This window comes from Poecilia reticulata, chromosome 1 (assembly GCF_904066995.2).
Source record: "Poecilia reticulata chromosome 1, P_reticulata-male-v2, whole genome shotgun sequence".
In the NCBI taxonomy this organism is placed as follows: Eukaryota; Metazoa; Chordata; class Actinopteri; order Cyprinodontiformes; family Poeciliidae; genus Poecilia; species Poecilia reticulata.
The window spans coordinates 29,035,083-29,049,664 of record NC_088830.1 but is presented as its reverse complement, the minus strand read 5'-3'; the positions used below and the strand labels follow the sequence as shown (position 1 = coordinate 29,049,664).

Genomic DNA, 14,582 nt, shown 5'->3' with positions numbered 1-14,582 from the left:
AATGTAAAGTCAACATACCACCACCACTAAACGCAGATTTTCCCGTTTTGATGGGAAATACCGTCCACACAAATCCCAACAAATCCCAATCCCAACTGTGTGTTTTAAATAAAAAGTTCAATTTAGCTTACACATATTAATCTACAGGTCCTATAATTACAGACATATTAGTTAAGTCTCTTTTTGTGCTTTTTGTCTTATTTGTCTCTTATGAACTAAATTGTTTTTTGAGCAACATGCCAGCTTAACTTTAACACGACTCTAACTCTAAAAATTATTACTTTTGACATTAATAATGTTTACTTTAACTTTTAAATTCCTTGTCAATAATTTTTATGAACTAAAGATGTGCATTTGCCAGATTTGAGATTATATTTGTGGCAGGTGAAAATAATTTAAGCACTGGCATTAGTTATTCCATTATCCACCATTTAAATTAAGTATTTGGCATGTTTTTCTTGATTTTTCTCCACACCAGATGTTGGCGGCAACCCAAGTAATCCATAAATACAATAAAATCAGAACAAATAAGTGTAAAAAAAAATTAAATGACACAGGGAGTAAGCAGTGATCACAAGAAGAAAATAATCTGCAATAAAAGGAAGGCAGAGAGCCAAGAAACAAACTAAAATCTGCATTTGTATGATTGGGAAAACCAAAAAGATCTTCACAAAAAGTTCTAGGAGTTGCAAATAACACCAATTACAGTCACTACAACTACATTTCTAAGTTTCCGAATGTTCCAGTTAGTGCTGTTATTCCCTAACTTGGAAGTGGAAAGAACATAATTTCACCAAAAAACAGCCAAGACCAAGTTTTCCTCATAATATTTCTAACAAATGAGCCAATAGAATAATAATAATAAGAGTGAAAGACCTGGAAATAGAAAACAGCTTTTAAAACAATAAGTAAAGCTCTGTATTGTACACACTCTGCACAATACTCCACTGCGGAAGAAAAAGTATGTAAAAGCTTCTTTAAAGTAGATGCAGAAAATATGGACAAGCTATTTCATTTAGTAAAGATTTAATACAATTGAAGCCCTCTTATGACTCTGGGGATCAGGTTTTTACTGAAACTGTACTGCTGTTATATTTCATTGTAGCTTGTAAAGGGTAACGTTATTAGCTAACTCTATTTCAACAAAGAAAATATAAACTTGGCAGAAGAACTGTCACAGTTCTTTGTGCATTCCATTTCAATCTAATCCATGATGTGGAACATTATCATGCATTTCTATTTTTGTAAAACTCTTAATGAACCATGCATACTTAACGACTGAAACACTAATGAGCCATAGACATTTTATCTTCGACTAAAGTTCAGGCATCTTTTCAGGCTCAATGTCTTGTGAAATCCTTCCAGATTTCTGCGACATTCACCTACTTATGGAGCAATCCCAGTTGAAACCATCAATTCAGATGATTGCAGGACATTGCTGAAACATTTACAATTACAAAACTGAATTGACCTTCAGATGCTTGGTTTGCTCGCTCAACAAAAGTATTTCACATGTGCATCAGGTTTTCTCTAGATACATAAGAAAATAAAGAAGTAATTCATATTTCCTTAGGGTCTGCTCAACATATACTTGTACAGTAATAAATCAGATTACATGTTGAGATTAGTCTTGAATATCAGATTAAAATTATCTTTTGAAAGTAACCTTCAAATAAGTATTAAAGGTAATGCTGTAAATGTTCAGGGTTATTTTTGACACAAATGGGACCCCATAGATTACAATGTCAGGCCTTATGTGAATGACTAAGAATGTAAACGAGTTTTAAGGAGTGATTTAAAGTGTTCCAGACTATAGGCAGATCTAATGTTGGACGGTCATTTCCTTTTGGGATTAATAAAGTATTTTTTAATTGATTGGAACTGAATAGACGTCGATGGATCCCTTGCAGCGTGACGTCACTGCTCCTGATGATTACTATCATTAGTTTTAGCTGTCAGGTTGTTGATATAACGCGCTAAATCTTGATTATATTTAAAAGACAAAGGGACGCAGTGCTTTGCTACCAATTGTCAACACTATGACAACTAAAAAGATCAGGATTTTAATGAAGAGAAAAAAAATAGCGAGGGAAGTTTAGGTTAGTCATGCTTGCTTAACTTTGACAGCCGTCACATGTGGATGTGACGTGGATTTGGGTGTTTCAGTAAAGAAAAAAGGCGACATACACACCAACTCTGACAGATCAACAGTAGAGAAGGCGTTTACACTAATCAACCACCGTTGTGTTAGATTAGCGAATAGTAGCTAATCTACCACAATGATCGCAAAAATAAATATCAAGCCTAAAAACTAAAACTGTAACTAAAACTGTTCTATTCTTTGTGTTTGAAATATTTGCGAGTTTTTTTTTTTTTTTTTGTGTGTGCCGATTCCTAAAACAAATAGTGGCGTTGTTGTCAGTTGCTATGGCAATATCTTACGCGCGCGCGTGGGTGTGTGGCGTAGCCCACGCAGAGAGCCAAAAAAAGTGGTTTTGAGTTGTTCTTTAACATTTTTTTCCTGTTACTTTTCCCTTTGCTGTGGCCCACATTAACTGAATCATACCTACATCTCCAGGTTTCATTTATTAAAGTTGTTATGTTCACTGAAACACGTTGTTTGAGCCTTCACGGTGTCCGTAGTTGTCTAGATAAGAGCGCTGAAGAAGCACGCGGCGGAGCGGAGCGGCGAGGAGACGCAGAGGGGAACCGTACCTGATGGGGAAACCCGAATCGACGTAACAACGGAATTGTTCTACCTCTGGATGACATGTGAAAGAATCGGGTTTTTTGACCTCCAGCGTTGTGCGCATGCGCGAAATTTCCAGACGTAAACACTAACGTCTGCAACGTTCAGTTTAAATCAGCCCTCAGTTTCACCTTAAAAACATTTCATCCATTTTCTGCCACGCAAGAACGCATTTATGCGGATTTTTATGTACTTTAAAACCAGGAGGGACCATTAATAGCCTCAGGTTTGTCTCACACATATGAACTTATCAAAATGGCTTGATCCATAAAAACCACTGACATGCACAAAAACCACTTTAATAGGAAAATAGAAAAATAGCTTTCCTTATTAGTAAAGTAGAACCTGTGATTTGTGAGAAGGTCGTAGAAATGTTTCAGTATTAATGTTGATGAAAACTATTTTTTTTTATTATTTTTTTTTCCGGCTTCTGACTCTGTGAAAATACACCACTCATTACAACATCTCTCTAAGCCAAAGTGAAGCAATTATTTTCATATCAGTTCAAATTCCACAAGCGTCTGTGATTGCACGACAAAAAGCGCAGCATTCCAGTTGGTGCACTGAGGAATAATCACACACACACACACACACACACACACACACACACACACACACACACACACACACACACACACACACACACACACACTCAGAAGGAGAGAGAGATTAGCTGTCCGTGCACAGGACCTTGACCTGCCTGTTTCTGGGGGGTCTGAGCTATTACTGTTTAGATGTTCTGTGTGTTTGGGTGCTCAATTAATTGCCTAACCAAGAGGTCATTGTTGAGCCATGGATTTGTTGTTTATGTAACTGGGATCTGGAGAGATGCAGAGTGGAAGTAAAAACACAAACCTTATTTTTTTTCTGTAATGGTGGAACACTGTGAGATAATCACGCAAACAAGCCGTAAAATATGCAAAGTTATCCATGTAGTTCACTACTTTCTAAAGCGATACAATGAAAAAACTAATTAGAGAAAAACACAGTTTGAAATGCTGTGCTTAAAGTTAGCTTGACCTGAGACATCAAATGGCTATAAAAGTTGATAAGGAAGCTGTTTTCTTTTTAACATAACTTTTTACCCAATGAAAAACACGTCGGCAGTTATAATATCACGTTTAGGTAAATACAGAACTATCCAGCTGAAAATGGAAAACAAAGCATCAGACTGCAGTCTAAGTTCATCTAAATAAATTAATTTTAGTTTATCACACTCAAAAATAATTATTTACCAGTCCAATAATGATTACATCTTAAGTCAAGTCAAAGTTTATTTATATCGCACTTTTACAACAAACTCAGTTGACCAAAGTGCTTCACGACAATCACATCATCACAGGGAATAATGAGACAAAATAAAATCTGGAAAAAAATAAGACAATTATAAAATTGGTAGAAAATACCAATACATAATAATATGAATAAAAACACTCTCAGCAATTCATCTCCCCAAAAAGCCTGAATCATTGAAGTGTTAATGTTCCCTTTTTTCAAACTGGAAGATTTGTCAAGATAAACATTTATTCAGCTCTGATGAAAGAAAATTACACTTCAATTAAGAATCCATGGAAACTGTAATTAAACTAATAAAACACCAAACCTACTATTTATACAATTTATATATATTTACTTACCTAATTTAGCAGAAGACAAACAAAAAACTAACACAGCTTTTTAGACTAAGATGAGAAAGTTTGGAAGAAAGCAGAAAATGAAGCCAAAGTTCATAACTAAGTTTTCTTTCATCAGTTTTTGCTACAATATAACAGGAATAAAAAGAGACGTCTGTGGTCTGAATCTGGACTATTGGCTCAGTTAATAATCTGACTGGATTACCTCATGTGCTAAATCATAATCCTGTTTCTAAATTCAGTTTACAGGTCCGGCTGAAATATTCCTGAGACTGGAAGTTATTTTCTAGTTCGTTCAGTCATTTATCTTGATTGTTTCATTTTAAAAAGTCACCTTAAAAAGAAGTTCATAAGGTGACTTTGAGCAAATTTCCAAGGCAAAACTGGAATCTTGAATAATAACAATAAAAGTTTTGGGAGAGGAATATCACAGTCGGTCAACCCATATTCTTCATAATCCACTAGAGAGTTAAAATCTTAACAGATCATCACTGCAGATGACAAAACTATGAAACAGTTCAAAACATTCGACTGAATAAATATTCCACATTTCAGAGTTTAATCTTCACAGTTCCAACTAAACACAAATTCATTCAAAAAAGAAACTTTGACAGGATTTCATACAAAGTAAAACCTGGTGAGGTCATAAAAACATATTTTCTGAGAATCAAGGAAAGCATTGTTTTCCCGTTTTTCTAGGTGAAAGGTCAAACCTGATTCATTAAGTGTATATCAATTCTTATCCCCTTCGATATATTTTATTTTGAAGGGTATGAGACATTTATTTGACCATCCAACAGGCAGTAAGATGCAACTATGGAAATGATTTATATCACGTGTCAAACACAAGGTCAGGGGGCCAAATCCGGCCCGCCACTGCTTCTTATGTGGCCCTCTAGACTCTAAAGAGACACATACACAGAACCGTCAAGGCAACACTGTGCTTAAATTTTATTTTATGAATCAAATCAAAGCAGTTTTTATTTTGTTTACTGCCAAATTACATCAATCAGTCCCTCCACTTTCCTGTGAATTATTGTGGAAATTCATGCAAAATCAACAAATCCCTGCACTTTTTGGTGCTGATGCAGAATTGCGACTTTATTGCAGATTTCTGGCAAAAATGGTGGAAAATATTGGATCCAAGTGACATTTTACTCCCACTTGCAGGTTGATGTTTCTTCTACGAAACAGCTACCTCAGCATAGCATGATGACAAGTTATAATCATAATGACAAGTAATAAAAAGTCACATCTCATACACAAGTGAAAATATTTCTAAATTAGTACCACAAACACTTTGATTTTTATTACAAAATATCCCAGAAACAATCACAAAATCCTGGAGGGACTGAAAAGATGTTCAATATCATTTAATTTTAAGAATTTATTTATATTTTAACAGCTTGTTAACGGGTTTTAGCAATAGATTCTGGCACAACTGTTCGTTTAACAACATTCATGATCTTGATTTGGCCCAAAATGAAATTGAGTTTGACAATCCAGACTTAGATGTTTTAAAAATCAGAAATTATATTAAATTTTGCAAAACAAATGATCACCCTAATCATACAATATAACAGTTTAAGCAAAATGTCTTTACCTAAACTTTTTTCTTTAGTTTCAGACAAAATAAATGGGACCACAAAAACATAAGTGAATTGTTTAATTGTTTAATTTTCACATACATTTCTATACACAATCATCTTTGAAGGCAGTACTGAAAACTAATTAAAACCCCCCAAAAAACATTTTTTCATGACTCTGCATGGTATATGACATAGTTAAAAAAAATGAAACCAAAGAAAAAATGAAACCAAAGACATGACACAGATCCAAAGCTCCAAACAAGCAGCCATTATTCAGGTCATTGACCTGCTTCCTTTGACCCGGGCTAATTAATGTCGTCTAACTGTCAACCAGCTAACAAAAGGAGGCTTATCTCACCCATAACAGGCTTTCCTCATAATTAATTATTGCATGTGTGTGGGAATACAAACTGGAGATGTTATTTTTAAATTAAATTTCACACCTAATTACCGCTTTCCATTTGTCACATGCAAAACATTTGAAAATGGCCTCAGTTTCCTTACCAAACTACTCCAGCTTTCAACTTAAATGTGGTTTATGTGTAAAGAACTACGACATATGTGGTTTTTTTTCAGTTTTATGATCATCATCATACCTTTGTTGAAGGTATTTATGTGTATTTTGACTGTAAAAACAGCAACATTCATAAATTATCTTGAAAATAAACAATAAAAATCAATCTACTTTTATAGTACTTGTTTAAAAAATAAGCGAACCCTCTAACAACTTTAAACGTAGTAATCATTAAACCTTCATGTTTCTCTTCAGATGCAATCCCCACATTTCTTTTTAAAGATGTTTTTTACTCAGTCGAACCATCAGCTCTTTATATCAAGAATAATGGTTTTATCCCCATGTGGTCCCACATATATTCAAGCTTTCAGCACTAAACCCACGGATTTAAAGAAAAAACAGCAAAAAACACCTCAACCTCCACAGTTTGTTTTAATTTCAGGACAATCCAAATTCTCATTCCATTCAAAAATATTGTCATAAATAAATGCAAACACTTTTGATGCTTTCATCTTTGAGGAAAGTCAGGGCTTTTTCAGTATCAGAAGCTTTATGTGTTTATCTAAAAGCAGTTTTCATGTGAAAATGACAATAATTTCTTGTTGAAACTCCCAGTTTTGTTCGTTGACTGTCCATATTAGACAAATTTAGACCTTTAGAATATTATCCATGTGGAGAGTTGAAAACCTCAGTCTTGAGGTTTGACCCAGGAGTCGACGCGATTGTTAAACCTTGTCGATTGTTTGTAGTTGACTAATTCTGTCAAGAAATGTAAATGAGGCATTGGCTCTAAATGGGACAACCTGACTAAATAAAGTTAAATAGATAAATTGTTCATTAATCTGTGTTTAATTGTTCCACGGTGGAAAAAAAATCACAAAATGTATTGCCATTCACACCAATTAGTGTATGTAGACATGATAATGTTTCCATTGAAGATAACATTAGTATTTTAGCTAAATTTAGCTTTTGAACAGGTGTAATGAAGGTCAACATGCTAGCGATAGCCGTTATGCTAGCAATGAGGCTGTGCACCAGGTCAGCATCGATACATCAGAGGACACAAGACAGCTGCTATTAATACCAGCTGTAAATGCAAGATGAGTCTAATTATTTAAAAATTAAAACAATTTAAACTTCTTGACAATAGAATCTCAGACAAGTTTGAGCTTGAAAGTTTTGCCTTCTGAATGGTTGTGTGAAGAGACATTTTTTAATAAGTCTGCTTTGATTTTAATGTGTGTGTGTGTGTGTGTGTGTGTGTGTGTGTGTGTGTGTGTGTGTGTGTGTGTGTGTGTGTGTGTGTGTGTTTGAGCGTGTGTGTGCGTGTGTTTTGCAAATGTGAGCATTTGTTTATGTATGTTGTAGTCCTGTGGAATGCTGGTCATGCTGAAGGACTTCATATCCCCTAACATGTCTGCAGTGTGGCCCCTCACAACACATTATTCTTCAATAACAAAGTCTGCTAGACTTGTAGATGGAGCATGACCCCCTACACAGAGGGAAGTTTCCATTTCTCCACTGCATGCATGCATGTGTGTCAGTATTACATTTCTCCTCAAGGTCTGTACAGTAACTCTCTCACTTTGTAGCATGCTAGGCAAATGTTCTTTAGCTGAACCTGCTTACATTCTGTTGTTTATACTTTTACTCATTAGGAAGAGAAGTGATGAAGTTTTCTGATTTGTGAAGATAAACTGCTTCTCTGTCCTCTAATCAACTGCAGAAATTCTGATTTTAACAAAGCAAAGATCAAATATGTTCTGGAAAAAATGTTTCTTGATACCAAACTAGTGATTTACTGGGTTATTAGATGAATAGAGAGGCAGATTATTTCACTTACAGCACAGGAAAAACTATCTTGTGTAAGTGAAATAATTTGCCAATTGAACAAGAAGTTTCTCATCAATATTAAGGAATTATTGACTTAAAACTAGTTCCTGTATCTTACACACAAGTTTGTTTTTCCTTATTATACATTTAAATCTGACTGATTTATTTAGTTACTTTACGGAGTATTTTTTACAACACTGTACTTTTTACTTTTACTTGAGTAATTTTATAAAATTTAGAATAAAAAATACTTTATTATTACTCCCAAAGGGAAATTAAATGTTGTTGTAACCCATTAATTTAGATTCTTCAAAGAGTAATGAAGGTGAATGTGATGGCTGTGCAGGAAGGATCTTCTGCAGTGGTATTATGAAGTATTATGAAGTATTTTTAGTCTTGAGTAAAATTTCTGTATTTCTACCCACTGAATGAAAAACAAACATGTTTTAACTAAAAATTCACTAGAAACAGACACACACCTGCAGTTTTTGTTAAAGTTTCATACATTTTTATTGAGAAACATTTTTTGAAAATTTTTCTGTTATTTTTGTCACTTATATGAATTATTGTAATCTTTATCGTTAAAATACCAACATTTTCACTTAACTTTATATTTGGTTTGACTGATTATGTCACTTTTTGAATATTAAATAACTTCTAATGTGATCAGTTTTCAGTACTATAACAAATACTTTATTCTTGGATGGCTACTTTTTTTACTTTACTTGAGTAAAAATATGTTGAAGTAGTGCTACTCTTACTTGAGTACTACTTTTGGTAACTCTGCCCACCTCTGAGCGAATCAAACCGAACATGTTGGGGAGTATTTTCCTCCATCTGTCCTCTTGCTGTTTAAAAGGGGGCCCCACCTTTGGGCTCTTATTTTGAAGGCACATGCGGTTGGTTTTTCTGCGATAAATTGACGCGACAGTCTCCGCTGACCCTGCGGATTTATCTGTTTCCATATGACCGGGCTTCCATCCGCAGCGGCTCCCATACACATGCTGCCGGCCCTCCGCGGAGCAACAATTGGACCTTGACAGCGAGAGAAAGAGGAAAGAGAGGGAGCGGGGCCAAATGTGAGAGGCTGATCAGCCGCAGCGGCGCACATTCAGACTTAACAATCTCCCTCTTTATGCGCCTTGGATCACAAACTTGCGCAGACGTCTTATAAACATGCACCTTTTGGGAATATCTCTGTTTCTGGCATATTTGCTCTACACTAACCTGGCGAGCGACTTCAGCCACAGAGACTATGATGATGAGTACGCGGAGCAGGAGCCGATGGACGAGCCGGTGAGTTTAGTTGGAGGAGAAACTTTGTCTGTGCGTGAAATTTGTAGCGCAGTTGGCCCACTGTGGACCCCCACGCTCCATCATGTGCTCACTCATAATCCCAGAGCTTTTCTTTGTGGAGTCTCACTGTGGGAGAGCAGAAAGTGTTGGCATGATTTCAGTTTGTGAATGCTGAATATTTCTTTTTTTTTGTTTGAATAACAAAACATCTGTGCTTCTTGTTCTGATTCTCTTCTTTTATCACTCAAAACGGCCTGGTTTTTGTCACAGATTTATTGAAATATTTTTTTTCCCCCCCAAACACTCAGCAGACCTTTTCAGGGAAACGATGCAATAACTGGTTCAGTGGACTGGAAGTGATGCTCAGTGGGATTATGCCTCTACTGTCCAACTGAGAAAGCAGTAGAAGAAGAAACTGTGGCTCTTGGGTTTATGCGTGTTTTGGTATTTCTCATCAGACACCAATGATTAAAATAACAATTATGATAGTAATAATGATTAACTTTCACTTAATTGGATAAAAATCCTTGCTGAGAGCTGCAATCTGCAGTTTACAAGTATCAAAATGTACATTTTCCAGTCAGAGAAATAGATTTGTTTAGTTTCAAAATCATAAAAACAGGTTATAAAGCACGCAGCTATCAAAATCAATGTTAATAAACAAACATAAATGCCATAGAAACAAAGATGCAGAAAATCTGTTAAATATGATTAGAAATGTAAATTTATTTAGATTTTCTGTTTATGAGTGCAATAATAAAATCCCGGCTGGAGGTGATGTTTGTACCTGCACACCTCCAAGGTGTTGTTTCAAGCATCTAATATGTTAAATATAGGCAAACAAGCATGTAAATGAGGATAAAATGTTCTTTTGTCAATATGTATTTTGAAATCTCTCCACTTCCATGTTTGGGTGATAACGTCATGGGATGAAGCGTTATTTTGCTAGTCAAAGTTGATGTGTCAAAAATGTAGAAAATTCACCTTTTTCATGGCTAGTGATTTAATTTGGACTCTTTTTCTATGTTATTTGCAGCAATTGTGTGTCTACATTTCAGAAGCTGTTGTGTTAAAAGTGCAGACAGCAAGTCTGTTAAGAAACTTTTTGTCAATATTCTTAGTAACACACATTCTCTGCCTTCTTTTTCTAACATATGTAGCAACAACAGATACCCTTTAAGTTAAAGTCCATGTTTTAATCTTGTTTTTAAAGCGGCTGCTTTAAAGGTCCGAGACAAGCAAAGTAAAGTCGGGTCTACTTACATGATGCAACTGAGATAATTCCAACTTAAATAAATAATATAAAGCCATATAATTTAGCTATATTGAAGTATATGAATCAATCCTCTGTTAACTTAAATAAACTTTGACCATTTTTAGTTTATTTACCAGGTTTTTTTTAACAACAGTTCATTTCAATTACAGTCAAATTCAGACTCATTATAACTAGAGCTGCACAACATATGGAATTGCAATCATCAGTTTAAATGTATGAACTATTGTAAATCATAGCTTGGATGCATCTTTTGTTAGGCTATAACATTCCCGAATTCCTGGAATGTATTTGACCGGTTGGGTGGACTTTAAAGTCCAAAGAAAGTGGTGTGAATATCATGATGATGGAAAAGAAAGAGAAGAGTGTGGAAAATGTGGCTTAATTGCAGATGATGTCATCAGTTTCATGTTTTCCCTAATTTTACCCGCTTGAGTCTACTTAGGATGGATTTCAGTACCGCTTAATTTATTTTTAAAACCCGGATAGCCGCATAACTCTGGGAAGAAATAATATGCAGCCTGGTGCACAAGGTGGTGGTTACTTCAGGTGTCAACAGGTAATCTAAAACTCAGCACAGGAAGAACCGTTATGTTAGAACAAAACAGAGGTCAAGAAGACAAGCTGCTGAAAGAGCAACGTTTTGTTTTTTCATCTAAATGGAAACTGAAACCAGGAGAAATCTCATCACAATCAATTTTCCAATTGTAACAAAAGCCAGGACAGATAGTTTCTATTTTTAAAAAATTGTTGTTTTGTTTATATTGTTGCCTAAAACAGGATGTAGCCTGTTGTATCCTTTAGCCACCACAAGGGGGAGCTGCAGTCCCCATCAGCTTCCACTATGTCTGCTGTAAAATCCCTTTACAAGGTCAAACAATGCAGTAAAAAGCAGCTAAAAGGGTCAGAAGATTTTTTTTGTTTACATTCAGAGACACGTGTGAATTTCTTTTGGAGAAAAAACAGAGTTTTGCTTTGGTCTGATGTTAAAGCTGCCTTAAAGGGTTAGGGTTAGATAAGCTGCACGTCTTGGATAATTTGTGCTTTTCTTATCACGGCCCTTCTGATCCGTTCAGTCTGTTCTGGTTCATCTGAAGTCTTGTAAGTGAGTTTCAACCAGAGATTTTCACAAGTCAGTTTCTCCAAATCCAATTTAGGTCTCGAGTCTCTAATGACTGACATTAGAAGTAAACATTTCAACACTTGTTGAATCCACAGCATCTAGGTCAGGTCTTTTCCTGCATTCCAAACCTGTACTACTTGTCCTTTGGCCTAATATAAAAAAAAAATTCTTTTTTTGCAACAACTGTTAACAAGTTTATTGTCCAGTTCTTCATTATATATGGTACTAAATATTGCTTCAAGTTCTTATGTTTAATTTTGTGGTATAAATTACAACACACTGAATGAGAACAAAGCTTAGAAAGTAATTCAAAGAGCTTCCAAATTCTGAATGAAAAGAACAGGAAAGTGCTTTTATTTTTTAAATATTCAGATGGAAGGGTCCATGCAATGTTGCAGCTCAGGCTCAGGAGTTGGTTACATTTATTTTTGTTTCTGAAACCATCCAAAGTTGGTTAATAAAGCGTTCAGTAGGAGAGCAATCTGAATGAAGCTACATCTAATATGGACAGATTATGAGCCACAAACATCCCATAATAATCCACCCATAAGGTCATTCTTTCATAGTAAAACATCTGCAGCAGCTGGAGCTTCCTTTCACTCGGCATGCAAATAAATGACTCAAGTCCTAGACCAAGAGTCCAAGTCAAGTCTCAAGTCTAAGTTGAGTTCGAAATTGTTTATTTTTGTGACTTAAAAGCAACTTAAGTACGAGTCTTAAAGTCAGGTTTTCATCTGGTAGTCCGGTAGACTCGGTTTGATTGGGACCAAAATTGCAACATTTGTTCCATTTTTTAGCTGTTGCGGTTCACTTTCAAACTAAACCTTTTGTTAAATCTGTTCCCCCCCTGGCCTGTGGTGGCGCTGCACCAAGAACTACTGAAGGAAACTACATGAAAATATCTGAAGAAGACAACTTTCTTCTTCGACAAAAATGGAGTTGCTTCAAGTCTTTGCGGTTGTGGGATTTCTCTTTTGTCTTTGTCAAGGCGACCAGGAGCTGTTTCTCTTGCTAGCACTCGACTTGCCTGTTTGTTTTGGTTGTATTTACCCAGAATGCCCTGCGCTGTCATCCGCGGTCACCAGTCTGCTTGGCATTCACATATGCATTCAAAGACCATCACAGTTCACTTTAGCTGAACCGAGACTGAGGTTTGTAAACGGACCAGAGTTTGCATTTTTTTGGTCCGCATCAGCGTTTGATTCACATCTCCCCAAGTGAACCGGACTTTCTACAAAGTGGACTTGGATTAAAGTGAACCAAACACGTCTGGCGTGAATGCACCCTCTGAGTTCAACCACTCAAACAAAAGGTTTAACCTTATGCTGAAAAAAGATACAGATTAAAGTGAATTAAATTAAACTTTGCATGATGGAGCTCAAGTGAGGAGGGAACATCCTGGCAGTGGGATGTGTGTGTGTGTGTGTGTGTGTGTGTGTGTGTGTGTGTGTGTGTGGCTGGGTGGGCTGGTGGTGGTGATGCAGGATTAGGAGGGGGTCTTTTCAAATTAGTCAGTGAAAAGAGCCAACAGAGACAGGTGTCACAAGGGTCAAGTGGATGTGTGTGTGGGGTATGAGTGTGTGAGGCAGAGCAAGCCAAAAGGAGAAGATGAGTGTTTCTATTTGATCACAGTAGAGTCCTAATTGGGATGATGAGTTTCTTTCCTGCCTTTAAAGTTCTCCTTACTGAGGAATTTCACCGGATCATCCCTAATGTCAGAGGGAAAACTCATGTAAGCAGCTGCCAGGTAGTGTGTGTGTGTGTGTGTGTGTGTGTTTTATACGGCTGGTACTTCATGTAACAGGATGAACGTAATGTTCTTCTGTGTTCGTCTCAGATCCAGTAAGTTGACTTCACAACTCAGGTTCACTATTTATGCTAACAAAAGAGGAAATAAAGTTGATAAAATACAATAAATAACCCTAAACAAACTACAGAGCAGCAGCTCCAAATGAGCAGTTAGCAGCAGCAGTTAACAGTTGTGAAATGAAACATAGCTAAAATATACAGCATGAATAATGATAACGGTTAAAAACATATACAAAACGTAGCTAAATTGCTGCATATGGTTAAATTAGTCTAAAACATATGTTAAACTATAATACTTGTAAAGAAAACACCAACAGTAGTTAGACGGCAATAGAAAAAAGGGGGAGGAGCTGTCGGTTACTGGTTGCTATGGTAACCACCAACCGTCAAGAGCATTGCAGCAGAACTTAAATCATTAGTAAATGTCTGGAGAAACGACTTCTTAACCGAACAAAATAAATTCAAAGAATAAATAGGCACATTTTGACAAACTTTACATTTATAATATTGTTAAAATAAACCCTGCTACATATGTATTTAGACAAAAAAAAAAACGACAGAAATTTTTCAGAAAACATGCAGATGGCTCCAATACGGTTTGCAGTAACTTCACGTTGATGCCTTTCCTCTGATCTCTACTAAGGGGTTAAATCTGCTGCCCTACTGGAAATGAGGAACATTCCCTCAAAGCATTGACCTCATGTTGCCTAGCAAATGCTTTGAAACTTGGTCTGATTTTTTTTAAGTTAGGCGCCGTAAAGT

General features: G+C 35.9%; 1 protein-coding gene across 1 annotated transcript in view; it reads left to right on the top strand.

The window, feature by feature from the left end:
* Positions 1 to 9,295: 9,295 nt before the first annotated feature.
* vegfc (vascular endothelial growth factor c) overlaps positions 9,296 to 14,582 on the top strand; it is a 42,190-nt gene continuing 36,903 nt past the window's right edge. Inside the window, exon 1 of the mRNA XM_008419325.3 lies at positions 9,296 to 9,615. Within this exon, the coding sequence (XP_008417547.1) occupies positions 9,496 to 9,615 (120 nt within the window). The 5' untranslated portion in view covers positions 9,296 to 9,495. The remainder of the gene's footprint in view (positions 9,616 to 14,582) is intronic.